Source organism: Loxodonta africana, chromosome 3, assembly GCF_030014295.1.
Source record: "Loxodonta africana isolate mLoxAfr1 chromosome 3, mLoxAfr1.hap2, whole genome shotgun sequence".
In the NCBI taxonomy this organism is placed as follows: domain Eukaryota; kingdom Metazoa; phylum Chordata; class Mammalia; order Proboscidea; family Elephantidae; genus Loxodonta; species Loxodonta africana.
This window is the reverse complement of record NC_087344.1, coordinates 169,371,319-169,395,918: the sequence shown is the minus strand read 5'-3', so window position 1 is coordinate 169,395,918 and position 24,600 is coordinate 169,371,319. Positions and strand designations below refer to the sequence as shown.

At 39.3% G+C, this 24,600-nt stretch overlaps 1 protein-coding gene and 1 long non-coding RNA gene across 4 annotated transcripts in view; one reads left to right on the top strand and one right to left on the bottom strand.

The window, feature by feature from the left end:
* Window positions 1–24,600, bottom strand: part of VAV3 (vav guanine nucleotide exchange factor 3) — a 418,482-nt gene that overhangs the window by 170,670 nt on the left and 223,212 nt on the right. For all 3 annotated transcript variants that reach the window (XM_003409531.4, XM_023547427.2, XM_010589521.3), the window contains 3 exons: window positions 22,482–22,567; window positions 19,865–19,997; window positions 19,396–19,505 (listed from right to left, as the gene is read on the bottom strand). In XM_003409531.4, the coding sequence (XP_003409579.1) occupies window positions 19,396–19,505; window positions 19,865–19,997; window positions 22,482–22,567 (329 nt within the window). The remainder of the gene's footprint in view (window positions 1–19,395; window positions 19,506–19,864; window positions 19,998–22,481; window positions 22,568–24,600) is intronic.
* LOC111750481 (uncharacterized) lies at window positions 7,225–18,180 on the top strand. The gene is made up of 5 exons (XR_002785612.2): window positions 7,225–7,822; window positions 13,694–13,818; window positions 14,338–14,473; window positions 15,105–15,240; window positions 17,083–18,180. It is a non-coding gene; the product is annotated as an uncharacterized LOC111750481 (long non-coding RNA).

Genomic DNA, 24,600 nt, shown 5'->3' with positions numbered 1-24,600 from the left:
CTCAATCTAAAAGGAGTTTCATTATAACTGAACATGGAATTGCAAGTCGGACTGTGCGACACGTTAAACAATTAAACCAGCAAGAAGTTTAATTAAATTTCTAATTCACTTCGGATTTCACTCCATCCTGCAATTAGAAGGTTTCATGCTAGTATCAAGTGTTCAGGAGTCAGGAATGCCCTACTGGAAATAAATCTGCAATGTCGATATATAAACAACATATAATGTCAAACAAATGGTGAAATAATGGATCCTGTTGTTAATATCCATTAGAGGTTGGTTGAGTTTTCCTCTTCTATCCCAAATCCACCAGTCCCTGAACTGGTAATTGGCAGCTTTTCATGACATGAATATGGGGAAAAGAGGTAGATTTCCCCATTTTATGGGCAAGAAACCCACTACTATAATATTTGCTGTGAGGGAAGATGGAGCAACAGGAATTAAAGTACCTAGGATCTAAATTCGGTTCTACTACTTGCTATCCTTGCTACTCCTGTGGTTTTGGACAAGTAACTCTGTAAGTGGAAGTCACCCTGGGTCCTACTAGATGCTAAGTCTGAGATCCTCTAGCATATAGATACTTGAAGGAAAAAAAAAAAAAAAAACCTGCCAACTGATCAATCTCTCAAATGGCTGAGGTGCATCCAACTCTGGGACTCTTAAGTACACTGCCCTAAAGAAACACCTTCATGGAAGAGTCCCATGGTAGGTATATGCATGACACATACATGTGTATATATATAAACGTGTGTGTGTGTGTAGGTGCACGCACATATAACACAAAGTGTCCCCAACTTATCTATACTGAAGTAAAGACTGGCTACTTATCAACTTGCACAAGTCTGATGCCACAAGTAGAAAGAATGCTCAGTTAATATAACCAGAAAACAAAAGTGTCTGCAAGACAAAAGACAGCAATGCAAGCCCAGGGCTCCACATACACAGTCATAATTGTCACACAGCATCATTTTAACCTTGATATCCTCCTATCTTGAAAGATTCAAAATAGTTTCAGATTCATTATTCTCACTCTCTACGCTCTATGGTGTTTCTTCTAGTAAATCAAAGCCCTATAAAACAGTTTCTTTCTCAGTCTGAAAGATGTCCAGGTCCTGATAATTGGAAAACTCAATTCAAACCCCTACCACAATTAAACAGGACAGGCGTAGTTTTGCCTTAGTAAACTACGTATGACCCCAGGCCTATTTTGTTATGTATGAAACACTACTTCCAAGCTATCTAGTTTTCTAAAATGCACTGACAGCAACAGCTTTAATTTAAAATGCCAGTGTTCGATATGTCAAAGCTCAAATATTCTCTGAGAAGGAGCTTTAATGCATATAGATTATTAATGCACTATCAGAGAGCAAGATCCCTGAGTTGATTCTGACCAACGAGTCATTAGTCAAAGACTACATAAAGCCAATGGTGTACGATAATAAGTGAGAGAATTTTGCTTCTGCTTGCTCTTGCTATCCAGAGAAGGAACAATGAAAAATACAGGCAGTCTGGAGTTTCAGGTTAGGAAAAGGGGACCTGGGTTCTAACATCAGTCTTCCTCCTTATTAACCATTTGGCTTTGGGCAAGAAACTCTTTACTGAAAAGAATGGAGAAAATCACGTGCTGCAACATGGTGCACTAGAAAGAACACAGGTGGAATTTCCATTTCATCATGAGCTATGTGTCTCGGGCAGGTTATTTATTTCTCTGGTCCTTGGTTTTCTTATTTATAAACATGGGGATAAGCTACTCCCATCATAAGTTTTGTGAAGATTCAACGAGATGAATGTCAAAGTCTAGCATTATGCTTGAAGCATAATGTCAGTAAATGTTAATTCGCTCATAGGATTCTCTCAAGACCGAAAGAATAATAAACACAGAAGATTTTTTTGTTTACTGTAACATATTTCACAAAATAAGATAGCATTATTCTTTAAAAATGAAAAATTCTCAAGTCCATTAACTTAGGGCATTTGTGACATTTGAAATTACCTTCCTTTATTCAAAGAGCTGGCTGTTCTTCAAAAGCAGACAGTGATATTTTACCAAATGACTCAGTTTTCCAAATTGTCAGATGAGTATAAAGATGGGGACAGATTTAAACAATCAGGGACCACTGACCACTAAATTCACTAGTCACATTTGAGGCAGACAACCTGAGCTTTCAAATGTCAGTGTTTTCTTAGAGAGAGATGTCTAAGAAGAAAGTCTGCTATTGGCTACAGACAGGCCAAACACATGATTCAAATAACCACTTCAAATTTGACTCTCCACAGGAAAGAGAAGCTATTCAATGCTCAGTCCAAAGTTTATTCTGTAGGAAAAAGATGACAGCGTTCTCACACTGTGCTCATATCTTCATGACATATGAAATACACATTCAATGTTACCAAAATCCAGGATGAAAACAAACACACATATTTAGGGCTCATCTGAGTTGGAATCAACTGGACAGCAACAGGTTTGTTTGTTTAATCCACCCTGATAACTGGTCAGGGCTTAGTCTCAGATCATGAGACTTTTTCTCTACAATTCCTTTAGCTCTATAGAGAAAACTTAGTCTGAGACTGAAATGTCATTATCTAAAGCGCTAGAAGAGGAAAACATCACCAAACCAAATAAAATCAAAATGTTGCATAAACCATATTAAGCTGAATCCTGTGATAGGATATGGTATGCCAAAAACTTGATTCAAATTTACTTGTAATTGAACATTTTATTTCCTTTGCTCTAAGGAAATACTTTGCAGCCAAACTCACTCTTAAAATCGTTGTCAACAAATGAGCAGTGTTACTTCTTTTTGATTCTGTAAAAATAGCAATATCTCATCTAATGGCACCACTAAAAACTAAGCAAAAGTATTGAAATTCTAAATCATATTTTTCATCTAGTGAATGAAATGCTATGCAAGAATGGCATTTGCTTATAAAACAAACGGAAGGAAACGTTTGTCCATGGACAATGACAGCAGGTATTCTTGCTATAAATGAGGCGGCATGGTAGCCCTGGATTGAGATTCAAGCTTGTTAACTGAAAGAACACACACAAAATACTTACTCTCTCCCCTATTTTCTGATTTTTTAAAGGGATAATACCTTCCTGGCTATCTCACAGGACTCCTTAAGAATCAAATGAGTTATTATCCAAAAACCCTTGAGAAGCTGTAAAGCACTATATAAGGAATTGTCCCTATATGCTACTACACTCTAATACTCTAATGTTAAGAGAACTAAAATCTGAAGACTTCCTTAAAAGACTCAGAATCAGAATATTAAAGTGCATCAACTTGACGGCAACTAACCACATTCATAATTCAATCACAAGTGCCAAAATTGACTTCTAAACACCTTGGAAACAGAAACTTTTTTCTGGGGACTACAGCATCTAGCATTATGGCCTGCCCATAATATTGGATTGAAATAAAACATGTATGCACACCTTGACTTGATCTTATCATTCATTTAAACTAGTTAATCAAAGAATCTTCCCAAATCAAATTTCTTTTCATTTATTCAAGAGAAAGAATGTGTTAAGTGTAGTCTTGAAGGGATAGCAATCTTCAACTATCTGAAGGGTTTCCAGACAAGGAGAAGAATTAGACATGTTCTTTTTTGTCCCAAGAGGTGATATTAGGAAATTATATTTGGACAGACAGGTTTCAATTCATTATAGGGAACAGTTTTTTACAGTCAGAACTAACCAAAGATGGAGCACCCAATTCCAGAGGAAGTGAGTTCCTCATCATAAGAAGAATTTAAGCACAGGCTGTACTTGGGAAGAAGTCATAGAAGGGCTCAGGCACTGGTTGGAATAGATGAACTTACAACTCCTCTTCAGAGATTCTATAAGTTTATAAAACAGTACGGTTTCTGAAGATTTTGATCATTACAAAAAGGTATTAAGAATATATAGGAAAGAACTAAAACAAATGGCAAATGGCATACTTTCCTAATTATTTCAGGAAAAAAGTATAATGCTTAGCCTACTACAACTTACTTTTTCTTAAATGAAGGGAAAAAGCCTCCCATCTCAAATACCTTTCCTGGATCCCCAGAGGGCCAATAACTTCTTGGAAATTTGTCCACCAGCATCACATATGTTGAATTTTTCTACATTGAAATCTCAATTCTATAAACTATTTCCTGTACCTTGCAACTTATCACTGCTTTTCATGGACATTAAAATGCCTATTTTAAAATACAAGCCTTGCTAGAATATAAACTCCGTGAGAGAAGAGAACTTGTCTTATTCATCATTCTATGCCTAGTACCTAGATCAATTCCTGGGCATGTATGAGATCTTCAGTAAATACAGGAACAAATGAACAGAGATAGACATACAATCTCATTCAATAGTCATTTTAAGTGTGACTTCCTTATCTCTCTAACTAGACTGTTATCTGCTACCATGCCATGAAGAGGGAAGACAAAATCTCTCCGATTGTTTTCGATGTAAGGACTGCCAATTTCCAGTTACAGCTTATCCTGTGCCATATAGTACAAAGGAGCCCTGGTAGCACAGTGGTTAAGCACTCAGCTGCTAACTGAAAGGCTGGCAATTTGAGCCCAACAGCCACTCTGAGGGAGAAAGATGTCACAATCTATTTCCATAAAGATTTACAGCCTTGGAAACCTTATGAGGCAGTTCTACTGTCCTGTAGGGTTACTATGAGTCTGATGTGACTCGATAGCAATGGATTTTTTTTAACCCAAAGTAGTAATTCTTATGATCTAATAATTTCTTATCAGGTATTAATTATTAGGTTTAGACTTTTAGGCTAAAGCTTGCTCCAACACCCACTACAGTCGAGTCGATTCCAACTCATAGTGACGCTATAGGACAGAGTAGAACTGTCCATAGGGTTTCCAAGATGGTAAATCTTTTTATTCTTTATTGTGTTTCAGGCGAAAGTTTACAGCGCAAATTAGTTTTTCACTGAAAAATTTATACACAAATTGTTTTGGGACATTGGGTGCAATCCCTGCAATGTGTCAGCACTCTCCTTCTTTCCACCCCAGCTTCTCTATGTCCGTTCATCCAGTTTTCCTGTCCCTTCCTGCCTTCTAGTCTTTGCTTTTGGGCAGGTGTTGCCCATTTGGTCTCATATACTTCATTGAACTAAGAAACACATTCCTCACGCGTTATTATTTGTTTTATAGGCTTGTCTAATTATCGGCTGCAAGGTGCACTCCAGGAGTAGCTTTAGTTCTGAGTTAGCACGGTGCCAAGGCTGTAAATCTTTACAGAAGCAGACTGCCACATCCTTCTCCCGCAGAGCGGCTGGTGGGAATGAACCGCCGATTCTTCTGCTAGCCGCTGAGCACTTTAACCACTATGCCACCAGGGCTCCTAAAGCTTGCTCACTACCATAGATCCCCTGTAGTATAGTTTATGTCATCTCTTAGAGGAAACTATATGCCAAGTAAACTCAGTACAACAACAATTCTAAAGCAAACATATTTCTTGTGTTAATCTCTACATTACCCAGACACGCTGGAGACAGCACGGTAATCACTGCTGCCAGGTTAAACTCTCCTGGCTGCACTGTAATTGTTCATAGAAGAAAAACAGGAAGAAGAAGAAAACCAAACATCCAAGGCTTTGCTTTAAAGGCTCAGGGAACACTAATTCAGCTTAATAATTGTATTTGCATTTAGATTTAAGCAGAGTAATCCTTATTTGTTGATGGAAATGCCGATTCCTCTCCTTCATTCTTCCACCTGTCTGTGATTTCTCCCTCCACAAAAGCAAAAAAAATGCCAGCAAAGTGTCAAATACGTATTAAACACAACCAGAGAAAAAAGAGAGAAGCTGCTCCCCACTAGGCAATAACGGAACAAGAATGCTATTTAATATTTACTAACGCACTGTCATGCACGCAATGCTTTCGCATGCTTCTGGATCACACCGGCTACAGAGAGACTCCATTTTACGACAGCTGTGATTTTTCTGAGCACTGTCCCGTGTCCTACTTCCTTTTATCGCTGCCAGGAAACTGCAGTTTAGTTCCCTATACTAACTTAACTGCCAATTTTGAAAGGTTATAGACAATACATTAGATTCAGGGAGAGTGGAGCCAGCTTCAACTTGGGAGATTAATGTGAATAGGTCAGTACCATGAGGCTCAGCACAGCCCAGGGGCAATGGATCATGCTGGCGCAGATCCCACGCCCATAAACAAATTCTTCATATTAAAAAATGGCAAGCAAAGCCTTCTAAGGAGAAATAATAAAGGCGGTTTTCAAAGAAAACAATTCCTCCAAAAAACAAAAACACACGTGGGTAGACAAACACAAAGACGGTTTGTAGACTGATATTTTAGGCATTCTGCTGCTAAGGCCACCAGTTTCCAAATAAACACAGTGACAGGCTTTCAACATCCGGAAAATGTCAAAGCAAGGACCACCACAGTCAAAATGTCACCCTCACATATAGCTCATCCAGGAAGGCTTACCCTCTGGCAAACTCTTGGCTCCACTACTGCCTTCCTTTGCCACTTCTAGCTTTTTAATGTGCTTTCCAGGGAGGAAATTTCAGAACAAAGAAAAGGCACAAATGGCACTACAGCTGGGAAAAAAATACTTCCAGAGCACAAATGGTACCACTGATTAAAAACTATCCTGGTTGATGTGATGTGGTTGACTACTGAGTAGAGAAAAACTTCTACTTGCCTGGGTTCTGAGAGCCTCATAGTCTTCTCCAATCCACCACATATCTGAATAAACACAGTCTGCTCTTTACACAGGTATTGTTTTTAATTTGTACTTTAGATGAAGGTTTACAGAACAAACTAGTTGTTCATCAAACAGTTAGTACACACATTGCTCTATGACATTGGTTAACAACCCGACGACATGTCAACACACTCCCTTCTCAACCCTGGGTTCCCCATTACCAGCTTTACTGTTTCCTCCTGCCTTCCAGTCCCTGCCCCAGGGCTGCCACACCCCTTTAGTCTTGTTTTGATCCATGGGCCTGTTCAATCTCTGGCTGAAGGTTGAACCTCAGGACCGACCTCATTACTGAGCTGAAAGGGTGTCTGGGAGCCATACTCTCAGGGCTTCTCCAGTCTTTGTCAGGACAGCAGGTCTTTCTTTTTGAGTTAAAATTTTGTTCTACATTTTTCTCCAGCTCTGTCCGGGAAGCTCTATTGTGATCCCTGTCAGAGCAGTCAGTGGTGGTAGCTGGGCAGCATCTAGTCGTACTGGACTCAGTCTGGTGGAGGCCATGATAGATGTGGTCCATTAGTCCTTTGGACCAATCTTTCCCTTGTGTCTTTAGTTTTCTTCATTCTTCCTTGCTTTTGAATGGGTGAGACCAGTGGACTATCCTAGATGGCTGCTCACAGGCTTTTAAAGACTGTCTCGGTACTTGATTCTGTTCCACTGGTCTATGTGTCTAAATGAATGATTTATAAGGATCGGCACAAAGCTGGTTCCTATGAAGATTAAAGATGTCCTAAATGTCTAGCTTTTCCAAGCTGTTGCACCGCTCCATCATCTCTAACATCAACTATTCCCTCTTGCCTCAGTACTCTCTGTCCTGTCTTTGGTTCTCTAATTCCCTGCAACATCTCACAAAACTTACAAACCATACAAAGGAAATGGCTCATGCGGTTGTGCAGGCTGGCAAGTCCCAGATCTGTGAGTCAGACACAGACTTCTCCCTGGCCATCAGTCTCTGCCCAAAGGCACTCAGCTTTCTCACTCCGTGGGCTGGGAAGCTGACTGCGCTGTTTCTTGTCGGTCTCTGCTGCAAGTCTCTCCTTCTTTGGTGGTGGTGGGCTCTCCCTCTCTCCTCTGGAATTGGCTCTCTTTTAAGGTAAAGCTGACTAATCCTCTTGGTAGGCTACAATCACCCTATCACACAATCATCTGGGTGGGAGTTACAAGACCATGGCTAGAAAGGTCACACACTAAAGTAATTAACTGTCTGTTGTTATACCACTACCAGCTTGGTTTTACTATTATGGCTGTATAGTAGGTTCTGAGATCAGGTAGGGTGAGGTCTCCTACTTTGTAATTTTTCTTTACTTATCTGGGGCCTCTTTCCTTTCCATATACAGTTGGTGATTAGTTTTTCCACCTAATTAAAGAATGCTGTTGGAATTTGGATTGGGACTGCAATATATCTGTAGATCCCTTTGGGTAGTATTGACATATTCACAACGCTGAGTCTTCCTATCCATTAGCATGGCATGTTTTTCAATTTATGTAGGTCTCTTTTGGTTTCCTGCAGTACTGTTTTATAACTTTCTTTGTATAGGTCCTTTATGTCCCTGGTTAGATTTACTCCTAAGTATTCTATCTGTTGGGGGCTATTGTAAATGGTAGTGTTTTCCTGATTTCCTTTTCAAAGTTCTCTTTTTTAATGTAGAGTACCACTGGTTCTTGATCATATGCTACCTCCTAAAATGGTTGAGTATTGACCAATTCTCTTTGGTACAGTGACTTTGTATATTCCTTCCATCTTCTTTTGATGCATCATGCCTCATTCAATATTTTTCCCATAGAATCCTTCAATGTTGCAACTCAAGCCTTGAATTTTTTCTTCAGTTCTTTCCAGGGCTTCGAATTGGTTTGAAATGATCCAGTCATGGTTGATGCAAACAATGGCAATGTATGCACTACACAGCAACCAAAGCTCTTGTCTACGGAATTTTGTCCTAAGTAGGAAACAGCACTGCCCTACTCAAAGATGGCAGCCAACTGCACCACAGTGAACGTATGAATATACGCCACACCATCTTTGAGCGGGACAATACTGTTTCCTACTCAGAAAAAATCCCAGGGGCAGGAGTTTTAGTTGCTATGCATACCTTGCCCTTGTTTCCATCAGCCTTGACTGTGGCGTTTCAAACTAGTTTGAAGCCCCAGTTCTTTTAGCTTGAGAAATACCGAGTACATTCTTCCTTTTTGGTTTTCTACCTCCAGAACGATGTATGAATCTAGGAAAATTGTTAGTTGTCAAAATGAAATGGAACACTTGAAGACAGATATCCTAGGCATTGGTAAGCTGAAATGCACTGGTATTGATCATTTTGAATTGGACAACCATATGGCCTACTATGCTGGGAATGACAAATTGAAGAGGAATGGCATCACATTCATTGTCAAAAAGAACATTTCAAGATCTTTCCTGAAGTACAGTGCTGTGAGTGATAGCAAAATATCCACACACCTACAAAGAAGACCAGTTAATAGGGCTATTATTCAAATCTATGCACCAACCACTAATGCTAAAGATGAAGAAATTGAAGATTTTTACCTACTTTTGCAGCCTGAAATTGGTCAAACATGCAAACAAGATGCGTTGATAATTACCTGTGATTGAAATGCAAAAATCTGAAACAAAGAAGGCTCAGTAGTTGGAAAATATGTCTTTGGTAACAAAAATAATGCTGGAGAGTGCATGACAGAGTTTTGCAAGACCAACTACCTATTCATTGAAAATACTTTTTTTCAACAACATCAACTGTGACTTTACACGTGGATCTCATCAGATGGAATGCAAAGGAATCAAATCAACTACATATGTTGAAAGAGACGATGTAAAAGCTCAATATCATCAGTCAGAAAAGGGCCAGGGGCCAACTGTGAAACAGAACATCAATTACTCATACGCCAAGTTCAAGTTGAAGCTGAAAAAAATTAAAACAAGTCCATGAGGGCTACCTTGACTATATCCCACCCTGAATATATCTCACCTGAATTTAAAGACCATCTCAAGAACATATTTGATGCATTGAACACTAGTGACTGAAGACCAGATGACTTGTGGGATGACATCAAGGACATCATACATGAAGAAAGCAAAAGGTCATTAAAAAGACAGGAAAGAAAGAAAAGATCAAAATAGATGTCAGAAGAGACTCTGAAACTTGCCCTTGAATGTAAAGTGAGCAGAAGAAACAAAGAAGTAGAAGAGCTAAAAAAGATTTCAAAGGGTGGCTTGAGAAGACAAAGCAAAGTATTATAATGAAATGTGCAAACAGGAATTAAGAAAAAAAAAGCAAACCAAACCCATTGCTGTTGAGTTAATTTGGACTCATAGAGATCCTATAGGACACAGTAGAACTGCTCCATAGAGTTTTCAAGGAGTGGTCGGTGCATTCGAACTGTCAACCTTTTGGTTAGTAGTCCATCTCTTAACCACTGTACCACCAGGGCTCCAAACAGGAGTTACTGCTAATTAAAAACATCACGCTTCCACAAGGTGCCACGATGTGGTTCCATTTATTGGCAAAAGATAGTCACTACATTCCCCAAGCCTGAATCAACCTCTCCAGCTCTAAGACAGGGATTGCAAACTACAGCCCATGGGCCAAATACAGTTCACCACTGGTTTTATTCGAATACAGCCACACTCATTCAGATATGTATTATCTATGGCAGCATTAGCATTACAATGAAAGAGCTGCGTAGTTGTGGCAAAGATCTCATAGCCCACAAAGCCTAAAATATTTATTCTCTGGCCCTTTACAAAAAATGTTTGCTCTAAGAGATGAAATTGGTTGTCTCAACAGGTACTTGTTTACACATTTGAGAAGATTCAAACAGATATCCTGATGAAAAAAGAAGACAACAAGGAGGAAGAGGAAAAGGAAGGGAAAGTAGAATTAGTTGCAATACTTGTAGGCATAATTGTAGCAACAGTCACACTAAGGAGCAGTCTGGCCTGCTGTAGAATCCTCTGACTTAGCTCCATGTCAATACTGGAGGACTCTCCATCTGGACAAAAGTATATGAAAGGCAGTCTTTTAAATTTTTCAGCAGAATGTGAAATTCACTGCCAAGCCTTTGATATTACAAACGTGGGTCTCTCCTAAATCAGGAGACCATGTTTTCTTCAGACACTCAAAAAAGAATTTAACCTTGAATTGATGTAGAAGTGACACAGCTTTATTTCCTCTAAATTCCAGAACAACTAGGGAGGGTGCTCTGTCTGGCCTGACCAGTCACTCCCATAGGAGAAGCAGTGAGGTCAGGATGGCTGACCACCACAGGGAGCAGCATGCAGGCAGAGGGTTCCACTTTAGAGAGCTACTGAAGGTGTTCAGACAGTGAAATGGCAAAGAGTCTCCCCTGTGACATTTGTCAGCATCACAAAATGCTGACTGTGACTAGATTTTATGTGGGAAATGGAGAAGGGATAGAGCCTTTCTTCTGGGTCTGACAGGTGGAAAAAAAAAAAAAGCCACAAGGTATCAGGAATCTGGGCACAGAAATGCAAGGAAGTAGTAGGTGGGCTTTGAGCACCTTAGACCCTACAATTGGAGTTTGGGGCAACCTATGTCAACATCTCCTAGAGGTGAGGAGGCCTCAAGTAGCACATGAGTTGCATGTTGTTCTTTGGTTTTCAGCAGATGTAGGGGTAAGATCATTACTATTTGAGAGTCTAGGTAGCAGGAAAATCACCTATCTTCCCCGATTTTCTAAGTTCTACTCAAGTATTCAAGTATCAAGTCAGACTGCCAGAAAGAAATATATGGAAGGACTAGTAACAGATTAGATATCTGTAAAACACTTTTGTAAAATTACCATCTCATATCTGAAGACTAATTTAAGAAAGAACCATCTATGACATCAACATGTACTTCAAAAAATTTAAGCTGCTAGTAAAGACACTAGATTTTCAACGTCTCCTATCAAAGGATCCACCCCATAAAATCTTTTTTATTGTACTTGAAAAAAGTCTCTCTCCCCCAAAGGCTGTGGTGATATTTTGTCAGACAATAAGAATCCCATAATGCAATTCTTTGATTCTTTTTCTTACCTGAGCAGGCAAGTAACAGATTCTTTTTGACAGGCATAGCGATTGTGGCACGGAGATAAGGCTATAAATACATTTGGATAATTTTTGTCTGGCCCCTTAACTGCAATCTTGAGGGAACACTGGGAAGGTGGAGATGCTAATTTAGCATAGGGGACAGGAGGCGTCTCTTGCAACAAGTGACATTTAAAGCCTGAAGGGTAAATAACCAGCCACCCAAAAAGCAGGAGGAAAGAATATTCCAAATAGGAAAACCTTGTGCATGCATGCTGAGGCCTGTGCACACTCCAGGACCTGAAATACGCTCAACTGAGGAGAGCAAAATGTGCCAAGAGGAAAACTGATGTGAGATGTGGCTGGGATAAAATCATAAAAGGTCCTGGTGAGAATTTTGACATTAGGCCAATCAAAAAAACGAAACCCATTGCTACCGAGTCAATTCCAACTCATAGCAACCATAGAGGACAAAGTAAAACTGCCCCATAGGGTTTCCAAGCAACAGCTGATGGATTCAAACTGCCAACCGTTTGGTTAGCAGCCGAGCTCTTAATCCCTGTGCCACCAGGGCTCCACAAAGGTTTTAAGTAGAGAATGAAACAATCAGATCACTCTGGGTTTTAGAGGCGAATGGACTTGTGGGGAGGGGCCTGGAGATGCAGAAACTACTTGCAGATGCTAAAGGCTTGGACTAGGGGGTAGCGATGGAGATTACCAGCAAACGCTAGGATTTAATCCTCAAGAGATTAGTGAGAGATTGCATGTGGAGAAAGAGAGCTTTGGTGAGGGCAATTTGGGGAAAAAAATTTTTTTTTTTTATCTACTTAAAATTCAGTAGTGGGATTGGAAGGAAGAGATGACTTGAAATATGAAGACTTCAGTCCTGAAAATTAATCTATTAAATATTAATTTTATGTTATTCTATTTAGAAATTATAATACTTAAACTCAAAATTCAATTGCAACAACTACTTATTTGTTGTATGCCCAGAGCATCCAATCGTGTCTGGCAACAAGGCAAGTATCAATAAATATTTGCTGACTGAACTCAATTTCCTCTGATAATTCTCTCTCTGGTATCTAGAATATTTAAGCAATATCTTTAGATTAAAGTAAATTACTTTTGCTAAAACATAATTTTATATTTAAATGTGAAAAACAAGCTCATTGCATTTATAATACAAACAACAGAAACTGAGTAACAACAAAATGTTCAAGCCTGGTAGAGTCAGAGTTGAAAGGAAATGCTTTGAGACACTGTTGCATTTGGTCTGGGATTATTTACATTTTCCTTTTTAATTTTCTGACGTGCGCTTTCAGCGTAAACTAAAAAAAACCTTGCTGTTGGGTAGATTCTAAGTGTAAGCAACCTCAAATTCTTCAGGCAAGTGAAAGGGGAATAAATTAGAAACACTGTGCCTCAGATTTAATGCCACTTGTGGTACTTAACAGCTAGATCACCTCCTCCTGCCCAACCCACCAGAAGAACACTCCTTTTTAGGAGCTGACAACACAAAGCTCGACCCTCCGTATGACAAATACGGTGATGCAGCCTGGTTCCAGAGCCCCTCTCCAGCTCTGGAATTTCCATCCCCCATTCTCATCTCCCTTTTACCAGTTAGTGTTCAAAACACAAATAATCCTGGGTTAAAGCTGGCAGTTAGAGTCCACCCAGGGGTGCCTTGAAAGAAAGGCGTGGTGATCTACTTCCAAAAAAACCGCCATTGAAAATCCTATGCAGCATAGTTCTACCCTTACACACATGGGGTTAGTGTGAGTCAGAACTAACTTGACAGCAACTGGTTCGTGTGTGTGTTTTTTGGCAGATATTAATGATGTGTGCGCTATTTTTTCAGCATATAATACACAGTCATTAATATTAGACAGTGGTGTTAATAATGGAATATACATTTTTTTTCCAAAGGGGCTTTATTCATTCAAGGGAGTAATACGAATTGTTAGAATTTCAAGAATATGGGTCAGGTCATTCCAAAGAAATTCCAGGCAAGAGGGCCTTTCGGTTCCCTTCAGTGACATTATCAGCTGGTGGTAAGTCTCCCATGTTCTGCCTTATGCATTGCTTTCTTTTGCTTCTGTTTTACCTTTCTTTTAATTCTCTTGCTTTAAAAAAAAAAAAAAAATCTTATTCTTTTATGTCATTCCTTTGTTTCCTATTTCACTCACCTCTGACTTATTCTAGGAACATATAAGGAAACTGTCTGATCCTTTAGATCCTGTTCACAGTGAAAAAACAAAAAATACCCTGACTCCAGTTTTAGATATCAGGATCTGAGTCCACTTGCTTATTTTAGCAGTCTCATGGATAAAGAAAATGCTGTGAACTGAGATCTTAAACTCGATTGTAAATGATATCATGTTAAAGCTGTACAAATTTGCTACAATGCTCCTGTGACTGCTAGTTGAGTGAGCAGTAAAATGGATATGGCTATGTCTATTAATTTAAACTTATAAATCTCACAGGAGAATTCATAAAAACACACTTGGATATAAGAGATTTGGGGAAAACATATCCACGGCTTCCTAACAGTATTTTGAACAATGCTCTAGGTGCTCACATCTACATTTTCCAACATCACTGTGAAAACGAGCTGAAGCAAATAAAAATATTTGCCATCCTACTTCACACTAAATGGAATCAAGAGAGACTGCTGGTGGCAAAAAGGTCCTCTGGAAGTAAGCAAGAGTAAGCAATGCTGATCAGTCTCTGACAGATTAAAATATATTCTTTAGGGCACCTAGGACTACAGCCCTTGAACAGTATGTGGCTCAGTAACTGTTTCAACAGCCTCAACGGCAACAAGTTATGCTACCACTTCTTCTCACCAAAATAATAAATAAAAATCTGCTTGCTCCCTATCCAAGTGGGTCACTGCTGCTTTTCTCTGTTGCTCAGCCTTTGCTACAGAGGTCCGCCAAGTTCTGATGTGGTCCACTGCATATTTTAAATGCTGGAAGCGGTTACGGCCAAAGAAGGTCAGAGAACACTGCTACCAAGCAAGAATGGAGACACATTTGGGGAAGACAGAGGCTGAGATTTAGGTCACCTCTGGGGAGATGATTTCTGTTTACTGAATACTTATTGTTTATTGGTATTCATGCTTTCCCTGGTGCTTTTTAACGCTCTAAATTAAGAGCAGTATTTGAAGCCCCTTAAAGGTGATTTGCAAGCATTTTAAATAAAAGTGATCCAATCATCCTATAAGCAGAATTGCCATCTTCTGTAAATAGAACTGGCAAGTAGTTCATCAGTCTTAAAATATCACCTTCCTTCTTTTCCCATCACCCTCCCACCAATGCCTCTCTTTCTTTTCCAGAGTTCCTTAAAGTAACAGCCCAAAGTGTTCTAGAAAGACTGCTGGGACATGATGATACTAAAGGGACTGGGAGACGTCAGCCTATGGAGACATACCAGGCCTGCCGATTTTCATGCCCTGCCATGAATATCATGAGGTTTCTTTGTTTTCTTTTACTCTCCATAGCTTATAAAAGTTGAGTATGAGAACTTTAGATAATAGACAAAGTAGCAAAATTTGAACCACAGGCAAACTCTTAATTGTTAGGATTTACCTAGATTACTTTCCAAAGCATAAGGCAGGCAAGAGCTACCTTACAAAAGGTCAAAGTGGGACTCTGTCAGGGGTTTCCTGTATAATGAGCTTCAGAAAAGAGGGGAGGAAATAAAACAATGGGATATCCTGATGCTTCAGTAAAATCCTATTTTTTTTTTTTTAACCATACATGGCATAATTTTTGCTTACAGAAGTCCCCAATTTTTACTTTAAGCAATTCTCAAAAAAAGGTAATTCCACCCTCTCACCATATGCGTGGACAGTTAATGGAATTCTGAAATACAAATAATCACTTCTATTGATATTTAGCCAAAGAAATCTGATGGTGCAGTTTGACTCTGACCTGTAGGATCACTATGAGTTAGAATTGACTCAACGGCAATGAGGTTCTTGATATTTAGAGGCACTGGTGATTCAATGGTAGAATTCTCACCTTCCATGTGGGACACCCGAGTTTAATTCCAGCTTGCCAGCTGCCTGTTGCCATTGAGTCAAAACTGACCCACAGCAACCCTATAGGACAGAGAAGAACTGCCCCATAGAGTTTCCAAAGAGCAGCTGGTAGATACAAATTACCAGCTAGTACATCTCAAGTATGACCAGCACCCACCTGTCCGTGGAGGCTTGACTGTTGCTAGATGCTGAACAGGTTTCAGCAAAGCTTCCAGACTAAAACAGTCTAGGAAGAAGGGCCTGGCAATGTATTTCCAAAGACTCAGCCAATGAAAACCCTATGGATCACACTGGTCCATTCCCATTGTGCACGGGGTCGCCATGAGTTGGGGGCCAACATAATGGCAGCTAACAACAACAACTAAAATGGATATTTAATTATATTGGTGAATAAATTGGAAAACATTCAAAGATTAAGAGTCACAGGTTCTATGTGTGTGCTACAGACATCTTTCTTGTGGTGGAATAATTTAAATCTACTCATATTCCACACGTGCATGGTAGCGGCTGCTACACCTACCCATTCCTCCCTTCTTCTATATGAGAGAACCTCGATTCTTAGCCAGGCATGTTCTTGCCTGGAACAGAGATATTTTCCAGGTTCCCTTGTCAGATGTGGCCATGTAACTAGGTCTGGTTAATAATATGTAAAAGAAGCGTGTGACATTTCTGCAAATGAGCCTTAAAAGGGAAGGCTCACCCTCTCCCACCCCTCCCTGGAATGTAGATTTTAGAGCTGGAGCTCCAGCAGTTATCCCAAGGTGACCAACCTTGAGAATGGAAGCCAAATGTGGACCATGGTAGAGCAGGAGATACAAATCTGGGTCCCCAGTGATACTCAGAAGAGCCATACCACACTTCTACCCATGCCCTATTCTTATACTCAAGAGAGATATTCCATATTTTTATGTAAATAACATACACCTTCTATGTTTGTTTGCTAACTGGTCCTTCTCCCTGTGAGGTATTTTCTTAAGGACTGTTATGCTAATTTTTATAACTAGCTACCTCTCCCTGTGAGGTATTTTCGTAAGTGATGCCATGCTAATTCTTTTTTAAAGCAACATGCAGAAAAATTAGCATGGCGGCGTTTACGAAAACACTTTGTGAGGAGAGGGAGCTGTTGGCAAACAAATCTAGAAGCTTCGAGTTATTTGTGTAAAATATGGTAAATATCTATCTTATGAAGCCTCTTGTACATGGGCCTTAGCTGTTTGATTTATGGAAGCTGAACAAAATATTAACTGCTTATATCTATCATCTGTCTTAGAAGAAGTACAGCCAGAATGCTCTTTAGAAGCAAGGATGGCGCTGACTTCATCTCAAAAACATTGGAAATGTTATCGTCGGAGGGACCAGTGGAGGACATCATGCTTGGTAAAGTAGAGGGTCAGCGGTAAAGAGGAAGACCCTCAAGGAGATGGACTGACATGGTGGCTGCAACGATGGGCTCAAATATAGGAACAATTGTAAGGATGGTGCATGACCAGGCAGTGTTTCATTCAGAGTTCCTATGAGTCAGAACCAACTCATGCACCTAATAACATCTGTCATCCAGTCCAAGGAGGCTGCCTGCTCTGGGATAAAAAATCTTACTTCCAATTGCAACCAACGTTACTAAATTACTTGTATATACATTTTTGAAGGAGAAACTAATTGCTCTGTAAACTTTCACCTAAAGCACAATAAAAAATAAAAATAAAGAAACCTTACTTCCCCTGTTCCTCTGAATTTTTTCACTCACCCAAAGATTTTGTAGCTAAACAGAGCCCTTATGAAAATACTAGCCTAGCATCCTTCCCACAAGATCTAAGGCTTGAGATCAACTCTGCCTCTGCATATATCACCAGCCCCTGCATTCCGTCACTCCAATTCTAACTGCTCAACTCCAGGCGCTGGCCATCACTTGAAACCTCACTAAGAAAGCACAATGGATTTATGATGGGAGCCCCTGGGTGAGGCAAACGGTTAATGTGCTCACTGCTAACAGGAAGGTTGGCAGTTTCAGTCCACCCAGAGGTGACCTGGAAGAAAAGGCCTGGCAATCTACTTCCAAAAACATCCACCATCGAGAACCCTATTGAGCAGAGTTCTACTCTGACACACATGAGGTCGTCATGAGTCAGAATCAACTAGATGACAATCAGTTGGTTTGTTCGTTGGGTTTATGATGAGGCTCACTACTCATCAGAGACTGGATGGGGTCACAACCTTCATCATTTGTGTCCAAAACCACATGGGTCCCTGTAGTAAAATCACTACATTCATTCTAAAACTACTAACCCTTTTTGTTTAATTATCACAATCAAGAACTATAAATTATAAGGATTATAATTGTATACCAGAAAACGTCCTTTGATTCTGTAAGCTCCCATATCAAGATACTAAATACAAAATGACATTAATAATAGCAATAACAGTAGATATCACATATTGCTTATACTATATGACAGTGATTATGCTCTTCGGATAGCACTCTGCCTGATACATATTATCTGGAATTCAAAATAAATACTATTACTTCTATTTCACAGATGAGGAAAGGAAGGTTCTGAGAGTTAGACCATGTAGCCAGGTGATAGCAATGATTACAGCTGAACCCAGAACTGTCTAAGCTTAAAAATCTTTCTCGAATACAATCCTGTCTCCTAAAATGTTAGATAAAATAATCTTAACTGAATATTTATTTTTCTTTCTTTGGAATTACAATAAAACATTCAGATCCTACCTCTATTTAATATTGATGTGAACATTTCTTAAAGAAAAACAAAACAAAGAACACTGGAGAATTTTTCCACAACTAATTAGAAATGCTAAAACACAAAGGAAACAAGTTACAAAAGTATGTTCCCCTAAATAATTTCGCCTTTTACAATCGGTTTCAATTTCAGTGACCTACATGTTTCCATAACCAGGGTTATTATGCACCTTTCAATCTGAAATTAAAAAGAAACACATAATGGTACTTTTTGTGTAATTACATCTATGTAAGCCATTCCTTTTGAAACAAGTCTGATTTATTTTCCATCTCCTTGTTGAGCTGCTTCTTTAATAACAGGAAAGAATACTGAAAGAAATCAAGCCTTAAAGCACTCAACTGAATACGTCAAGCAATTCCGCCAGGATTCAAACAATAAATGAGTTAAGGACACACAGAAGGAAGACATCAATCTTTCCATTAGAAATAAGATATGTGCACATATGTATACATTTGTGTATGTGTGTGTATGTCTATTTAAACATATATATATTTATAAAATCATGACAATTATGTTACAAGTTTATCATTAGAATAATATTTTCTTGTGCTACTGAAAACTGAAGAATTAAAATATGCTGATAAGAAGAAAGTCAAATGGAAGGTTAGAGCTCCCTCTTTCTTCCTTTTGAAGAAATTCCGTAAAACCCCACCTAGGAGACCCATGTTATCAGACAGCCTAAGAGTACTCATGCTCAGAGCAAAGCGTCTCCCTGGCCTCGGTACACATGCTACAAGCATTAGAATACATTTACTGGCAGTTCATATGCATAAGTGGTTTAAGTAGATGGGAAAAAAAACACTTTTAAAAGGAGAGATACTCACAAAGCCATTTCAAACTGTTCCAGCCATTTTTTCTTTAAATCTTTTGTTTTGCAATAAAATTCTAACCCATTTTGTCCTTGGGTATGGATGAGGTAGAAACCATAAGACCACTGTTAAAATTAAAATGATTTGGGTTAATATGTCTCACTAACTAATAACATCATATTTCCAAATTCATAACAATCATATACCAAAAAACTTGTAACACTGTCAACATATAAACTCTGACCAATCAAGCTTATTACTATAGTCAACACCATAGCTGCAACTTCTAATGCGAGGTGCATTTTATCGACTTGATCTTTAAGGCATTAGAGTGATCCGATCAGCTGTGGCATTGTCTGGTTATTTCTCAGAGGCTTATTCCTAGTCAATTTCCAGAGACAAAAACACCTGAATTGGTAAGTGTACTTTTCCTGAATATTCCAAGTTATGATTAAGGTACAGTTATGAACTTCCAAGAACTCACCTTTTTATTTTCTTTATCAGTTGTAGGATTGTTGGTTATCTTGTACTGCTGAAGATCTATTATTTCCTTCATTTCATAGTTATAACCTTTCCTTTTACATACAATCACTGCCAAGTCAAATAAGAAGATATGCCTGTGAAAGACAGAGAGAGAGATCCAAAATGGTCTGGAAGCATGTGGATTAATTTTTTTCCTGGAAAGTTTTAATTTAACCAACCAAACTTATTTTTCCTTTCAGTTAAAGACAAAAAGAAGTGTCTCACATGGAGAAGAATGTGAGATTTAAAGTTATAACAACTGGGTGTATCCTGGCACTAAGCAGAAAAAACAAAACAAAACAAAAAACACTGCTGCCAACTGCAACTCATGGCAATCCCACGTGTTACAAAATGAACTACTTCATATGGTTTTCTTGGCTGTGGTCTTTATAGAAGCAGATCACCAGGCCTTTCTCCCATGGCCCCACTGGGTGGATTCGAACCACCAACCTTTGGATTAGTAGTCAAGTGCAAACCCTTTGTGATATCCAGTGACTTCCCCTTTGCTAAATGAATGGCCATACTGCACCTCAGTTACCTTGTTTAAAAGAAAGGCAAAATTATCACAAAAGCAATATGCACACTACAGAGTTGCTGTAAGGGCCAGTTGAGATAAGCCATGAAACTTTGTTCATGAGCAGTTATTGTTTTATTTTTTTAAATTATTGTACTTTAGGTAAAGGTTTACAAAACAAACTAGTTTCTCATTAAACAGCTAGTACACATATTGTTTTATGACATTGGTTAACAACCCAAAGACATGTCAACACCCTCCCTTCTCAACCTTGGGTTCCCTATTACCAGCTTTGCTGCTCCTTCCTGCCTTCTAGTCCTTGCCCCTGGGCTGCTGTACCCCTTTTAATCTCGTTTATTTATTTACTTTTTTTGAGAGCTACAAATTTACAGAATAATAGTAATGACAACAATAACAGCTACCTTCTAGTGAAGTTACTAAGAGTCAGCCAGAATGCCTTGACAGGACTCAAGTTAATTCCATTCCCAAACATGACTCACTTCAATTCCCATGACCACCTGCTGAGGCAGGTATTATCATCATCTTCATTTTACTGAGGCAGACTGAAGTTAGACAGTTTGCTCAAGGTTCACACTGCTAGTAAGGGGCAGGGCAGGGCTCACGCCCAGGTCTAACTGTGGGACCCATACTTTGACCCTTTATGTTACCACTTCATGACTCACCTGGAGACAAATCGAACAGTGTACGGGCAATGAGTAAACTAGAGAAGTTCTGGTAAAATTAATGATGATATTTCTCTTTTTTCCTTATTAAAAACAATGAAATTTGGAACAGAAAACAAATCTTATAAACCCTATCATCCACTATTGAAACTTCTATCTTTCCATAAATTCCCAGTGGTTAACGTGCATACACTTTTTTTACATAATGACAACGATACTGAACATACATTCACGTAGCCCTAACACTTGAATCACTGTCAAAGCCTATTTCTCCCTGCGAGGCTTAGAGGACTTGTGACTTCTGGGAGCTCTCTATGGAGCCAGGGCATCAGAGTGGAAGCAAGAGCTGATGCTGCCCCCTGCTGACGGACCAGCTCCTCCACAAAGGTTCCAGAACATGCCCTCCTGGTCATAAAGGCTGCTGCTGTTGGTTGCAATGTCATTCAGAACATATAAACGTTTAACTGGTATTTGTCGTTGTTGTTAGTTTCTGTTAATTCTGACTTATGGTGACCCTATGTGTCCAGAGTAGAACTTGTTCCACAGGGTTTTCAAGGTCTTTTGGAAACAGATCTCCAGACCTGTCTTCCAAATCGCCTCTGAGTTTGAACTGCCAACCTTTTGGCTAGGAGTCAAATGCTTAACCGTTCGCACCACTCAGGGATTCCTTGGCCACAAATGCAACAGTTGGAAAATCACATATATAATAAGAGACACCAGGTCCCGTTCACTAAGTTCAAGGCCTCCACCTGTAAATTTCCCTCAAGAAAATCTCGCTACATGGACCTCACTCAGACTTCTTTCTTGGGATAATTTCTATTTTGTTATTTTAAGATGTATACCAAATATATCAAACAATTGTGTTTTTATGGTAGGCATTTGTTGTTACTCTCTATTCTTATTTTACAAAGTACTTCTTTAGCCTGGCTTCTTCTTCTATATTTCTCATTTCCTTCTTAAAAGCTTACACTTAGACAAATCGATAGTTACCGGAACAGAGAGGGGAGTATCTAAACACATCTATATTAGAAAAGTGTAGAAAATCATGGGTTGGTCTGCTCCCTTATTTTTCCCTTTTTTTTTTTTCCTTCTCCATCATGGAGAAACTCTTTTAAGGTTTTCTCAATCTTCTGATACCCAAAAAACCAAACCCATTGACACCAAGTTGATTCTGACTCATGGCAACCCTGTAGGAGAGAGAACTGCCCCCACAGAGCTTCCAAGGCTGTAAATCTTTACGGAATCTCTCGAGGGGCGGCTGGTGAGTTCCAACTGCCAACCTTTTGCTTAGCAGCTGAGCACTTAACCACCGTACCACCAGAGCACCTTACTCTTCTGATAATGATTACTTAATTTGGAAACAAGTATTGTTCTTTTCTCACCTTTCTTGCTTTGTATGCTTGTCTAGAGTGGTTATTCGAATTTCACCATCTCCCTGAGGCCGCCCAAAAAGCAAAACTGGTTGGTTCTAAAAGACAAAATGTACATTTTTGAGTTTTGAATAATTACATACATGCCAAAATAAATATTAACAATAAATATTTTCTAGAGACAAGCTTATTACAAATATTATCATTTTACATTTTTAAGCACAGGTCTATATATATGACATACTTTTAAACAGAGCCTTTTATAACTTCAGGGCTATATACCCAAACCAAACCAACTGCTGTCAAGTCAATTCCAACTGATACTGGCCTATAGGACAGAGTAGAACTGCCCTATAGGGTTTCCAAGGAGGGCCTGGTGGATTCAAACTGCTGACCTTTGGGTTGGCAGCCGAACACTTAACTACTATGCCACCAGGGTTTCCCAGGGCTTTATAGAGGATATTAATTAGCCTTAATATAACCTTAATAAGAAAGTTAGCTACGAAAAGAGCAAACTGATTGCAAGAATGTAAATCACAAGGGAGTTATTACTGCAAATTAACATGTATTGAGCACCTACTGTGTGCCACCCACCACACTATGTACAGGTAAAAATCACATAGACCCTGCCCTCATGGAGCATACTGCCCGACTGGGGAACAAATATTCACAGAAGCATACAATAACAAATGCACAATTTCCGTGAAAGAAAAGAACCAGAAGCATGCATAACAGGTGACCTAGTTTTGCCTAAAGGGCCAGGAATGACTTCCCTGAGCTAAGATCTCAGGAATGAAAAGTTCTAACTTAACAACTAAAAATAATGAACTATTTTACCAGAGGCAATCAAAATAAAAATTTTAAGTGTTTATGAATACCTACTGTACAAAGTTTAAGGGAATTAAAAACTGAAAACTTATGGTTGACATCTAGAAGACTCCATTCTAATAAAGGAGACAGATGTGTAATTAACTGTACCACAAGAAAGTATACAAATCAATGCTCAACAGTTGTCCAGGCTACGTGGTACTGAATTACAAAGAGGACAGGATGATGGGAGATCAGGGAAAGGGATTTATTTTTGTTGGGTCTTAAGGCAACTTGATAGGGAATAAGGGGAAAAGATATTCTAAGCTCTGAGGAGATTATGATCAAAGGCAGAACTATAAAAAATGTATGGTAAATCGGAGACCACAGGCCACAGCAGGGTAGCTGCAATGTAAAGTATGTGGGCAGATACAGCTGGATGGGTTCAGGAAAATAGTTGAAGGCCAGATCACTGAAGGTCTTAAATATCATGCTAAGGAATGTCAGCTGAATCCTGAAGACAACAGGACATTTTCACAAGTTTGGGAAAGAGAGTGAGTTGAGACATCCACAGTTTGGAAATGCAACTATATGAAGAGGCTTCTGTGATTGCAAGGTGGGGGTGATGGGGTCCTGAAGTGGGGAGGTGGTTGTATGAAGGAAAAGAAAGAGATAGGCTCAAGATGTTTCAGAGGAAAAGCCAATGAAGATTGCTCCACAAAAAAAAAAAAAAAAAAAAATTCTTAAATCCATTCATTTATCTCCATTTTCATTGCCACTAGCCTAACTCAGGCACCATCACTTACTTGTCTTGTATAATTGCTTCAATAGTTTGCAGACCTGTCTCTCTGCTGAAAAGATCCTCTTGGGACTTGAGTCAGATTGTGACATTCCCTGATAAAAACCTTCACTAACTTCCCATTGCAGTCACAATAAAATCCCAAATTCCAACTTGACACCTTGTTGTACAAGGCCATAGCATAAAGACAGATTGATTTATTTGTTCCCCTGCACCCATCACCTCTCCTTTCACCCTCAATCTCTAGCCACTTTTCCCTTTCAGCTTCTTGAACACACCTAGCTCTTGCCTGTCCCTTGATTCTGCCTTGATGGCTCTTCCCCCAGATCTTTGTGTTGCTTGCTTCTTCATATCCTTCAGGTCTCAGTTCAACTGACAAGTGGTTCAGGGGGACTTTTTCTAAATCCTCTTCTCTAAACTGTTGTTAGGTGCTGTCAAGTCGATTCCAACTCAGAGGGACCCTAAGTACAACAGAACAGAACACTGCCCAGTCCTGCACCATCCTCACAATTGCTGTTATGCTTG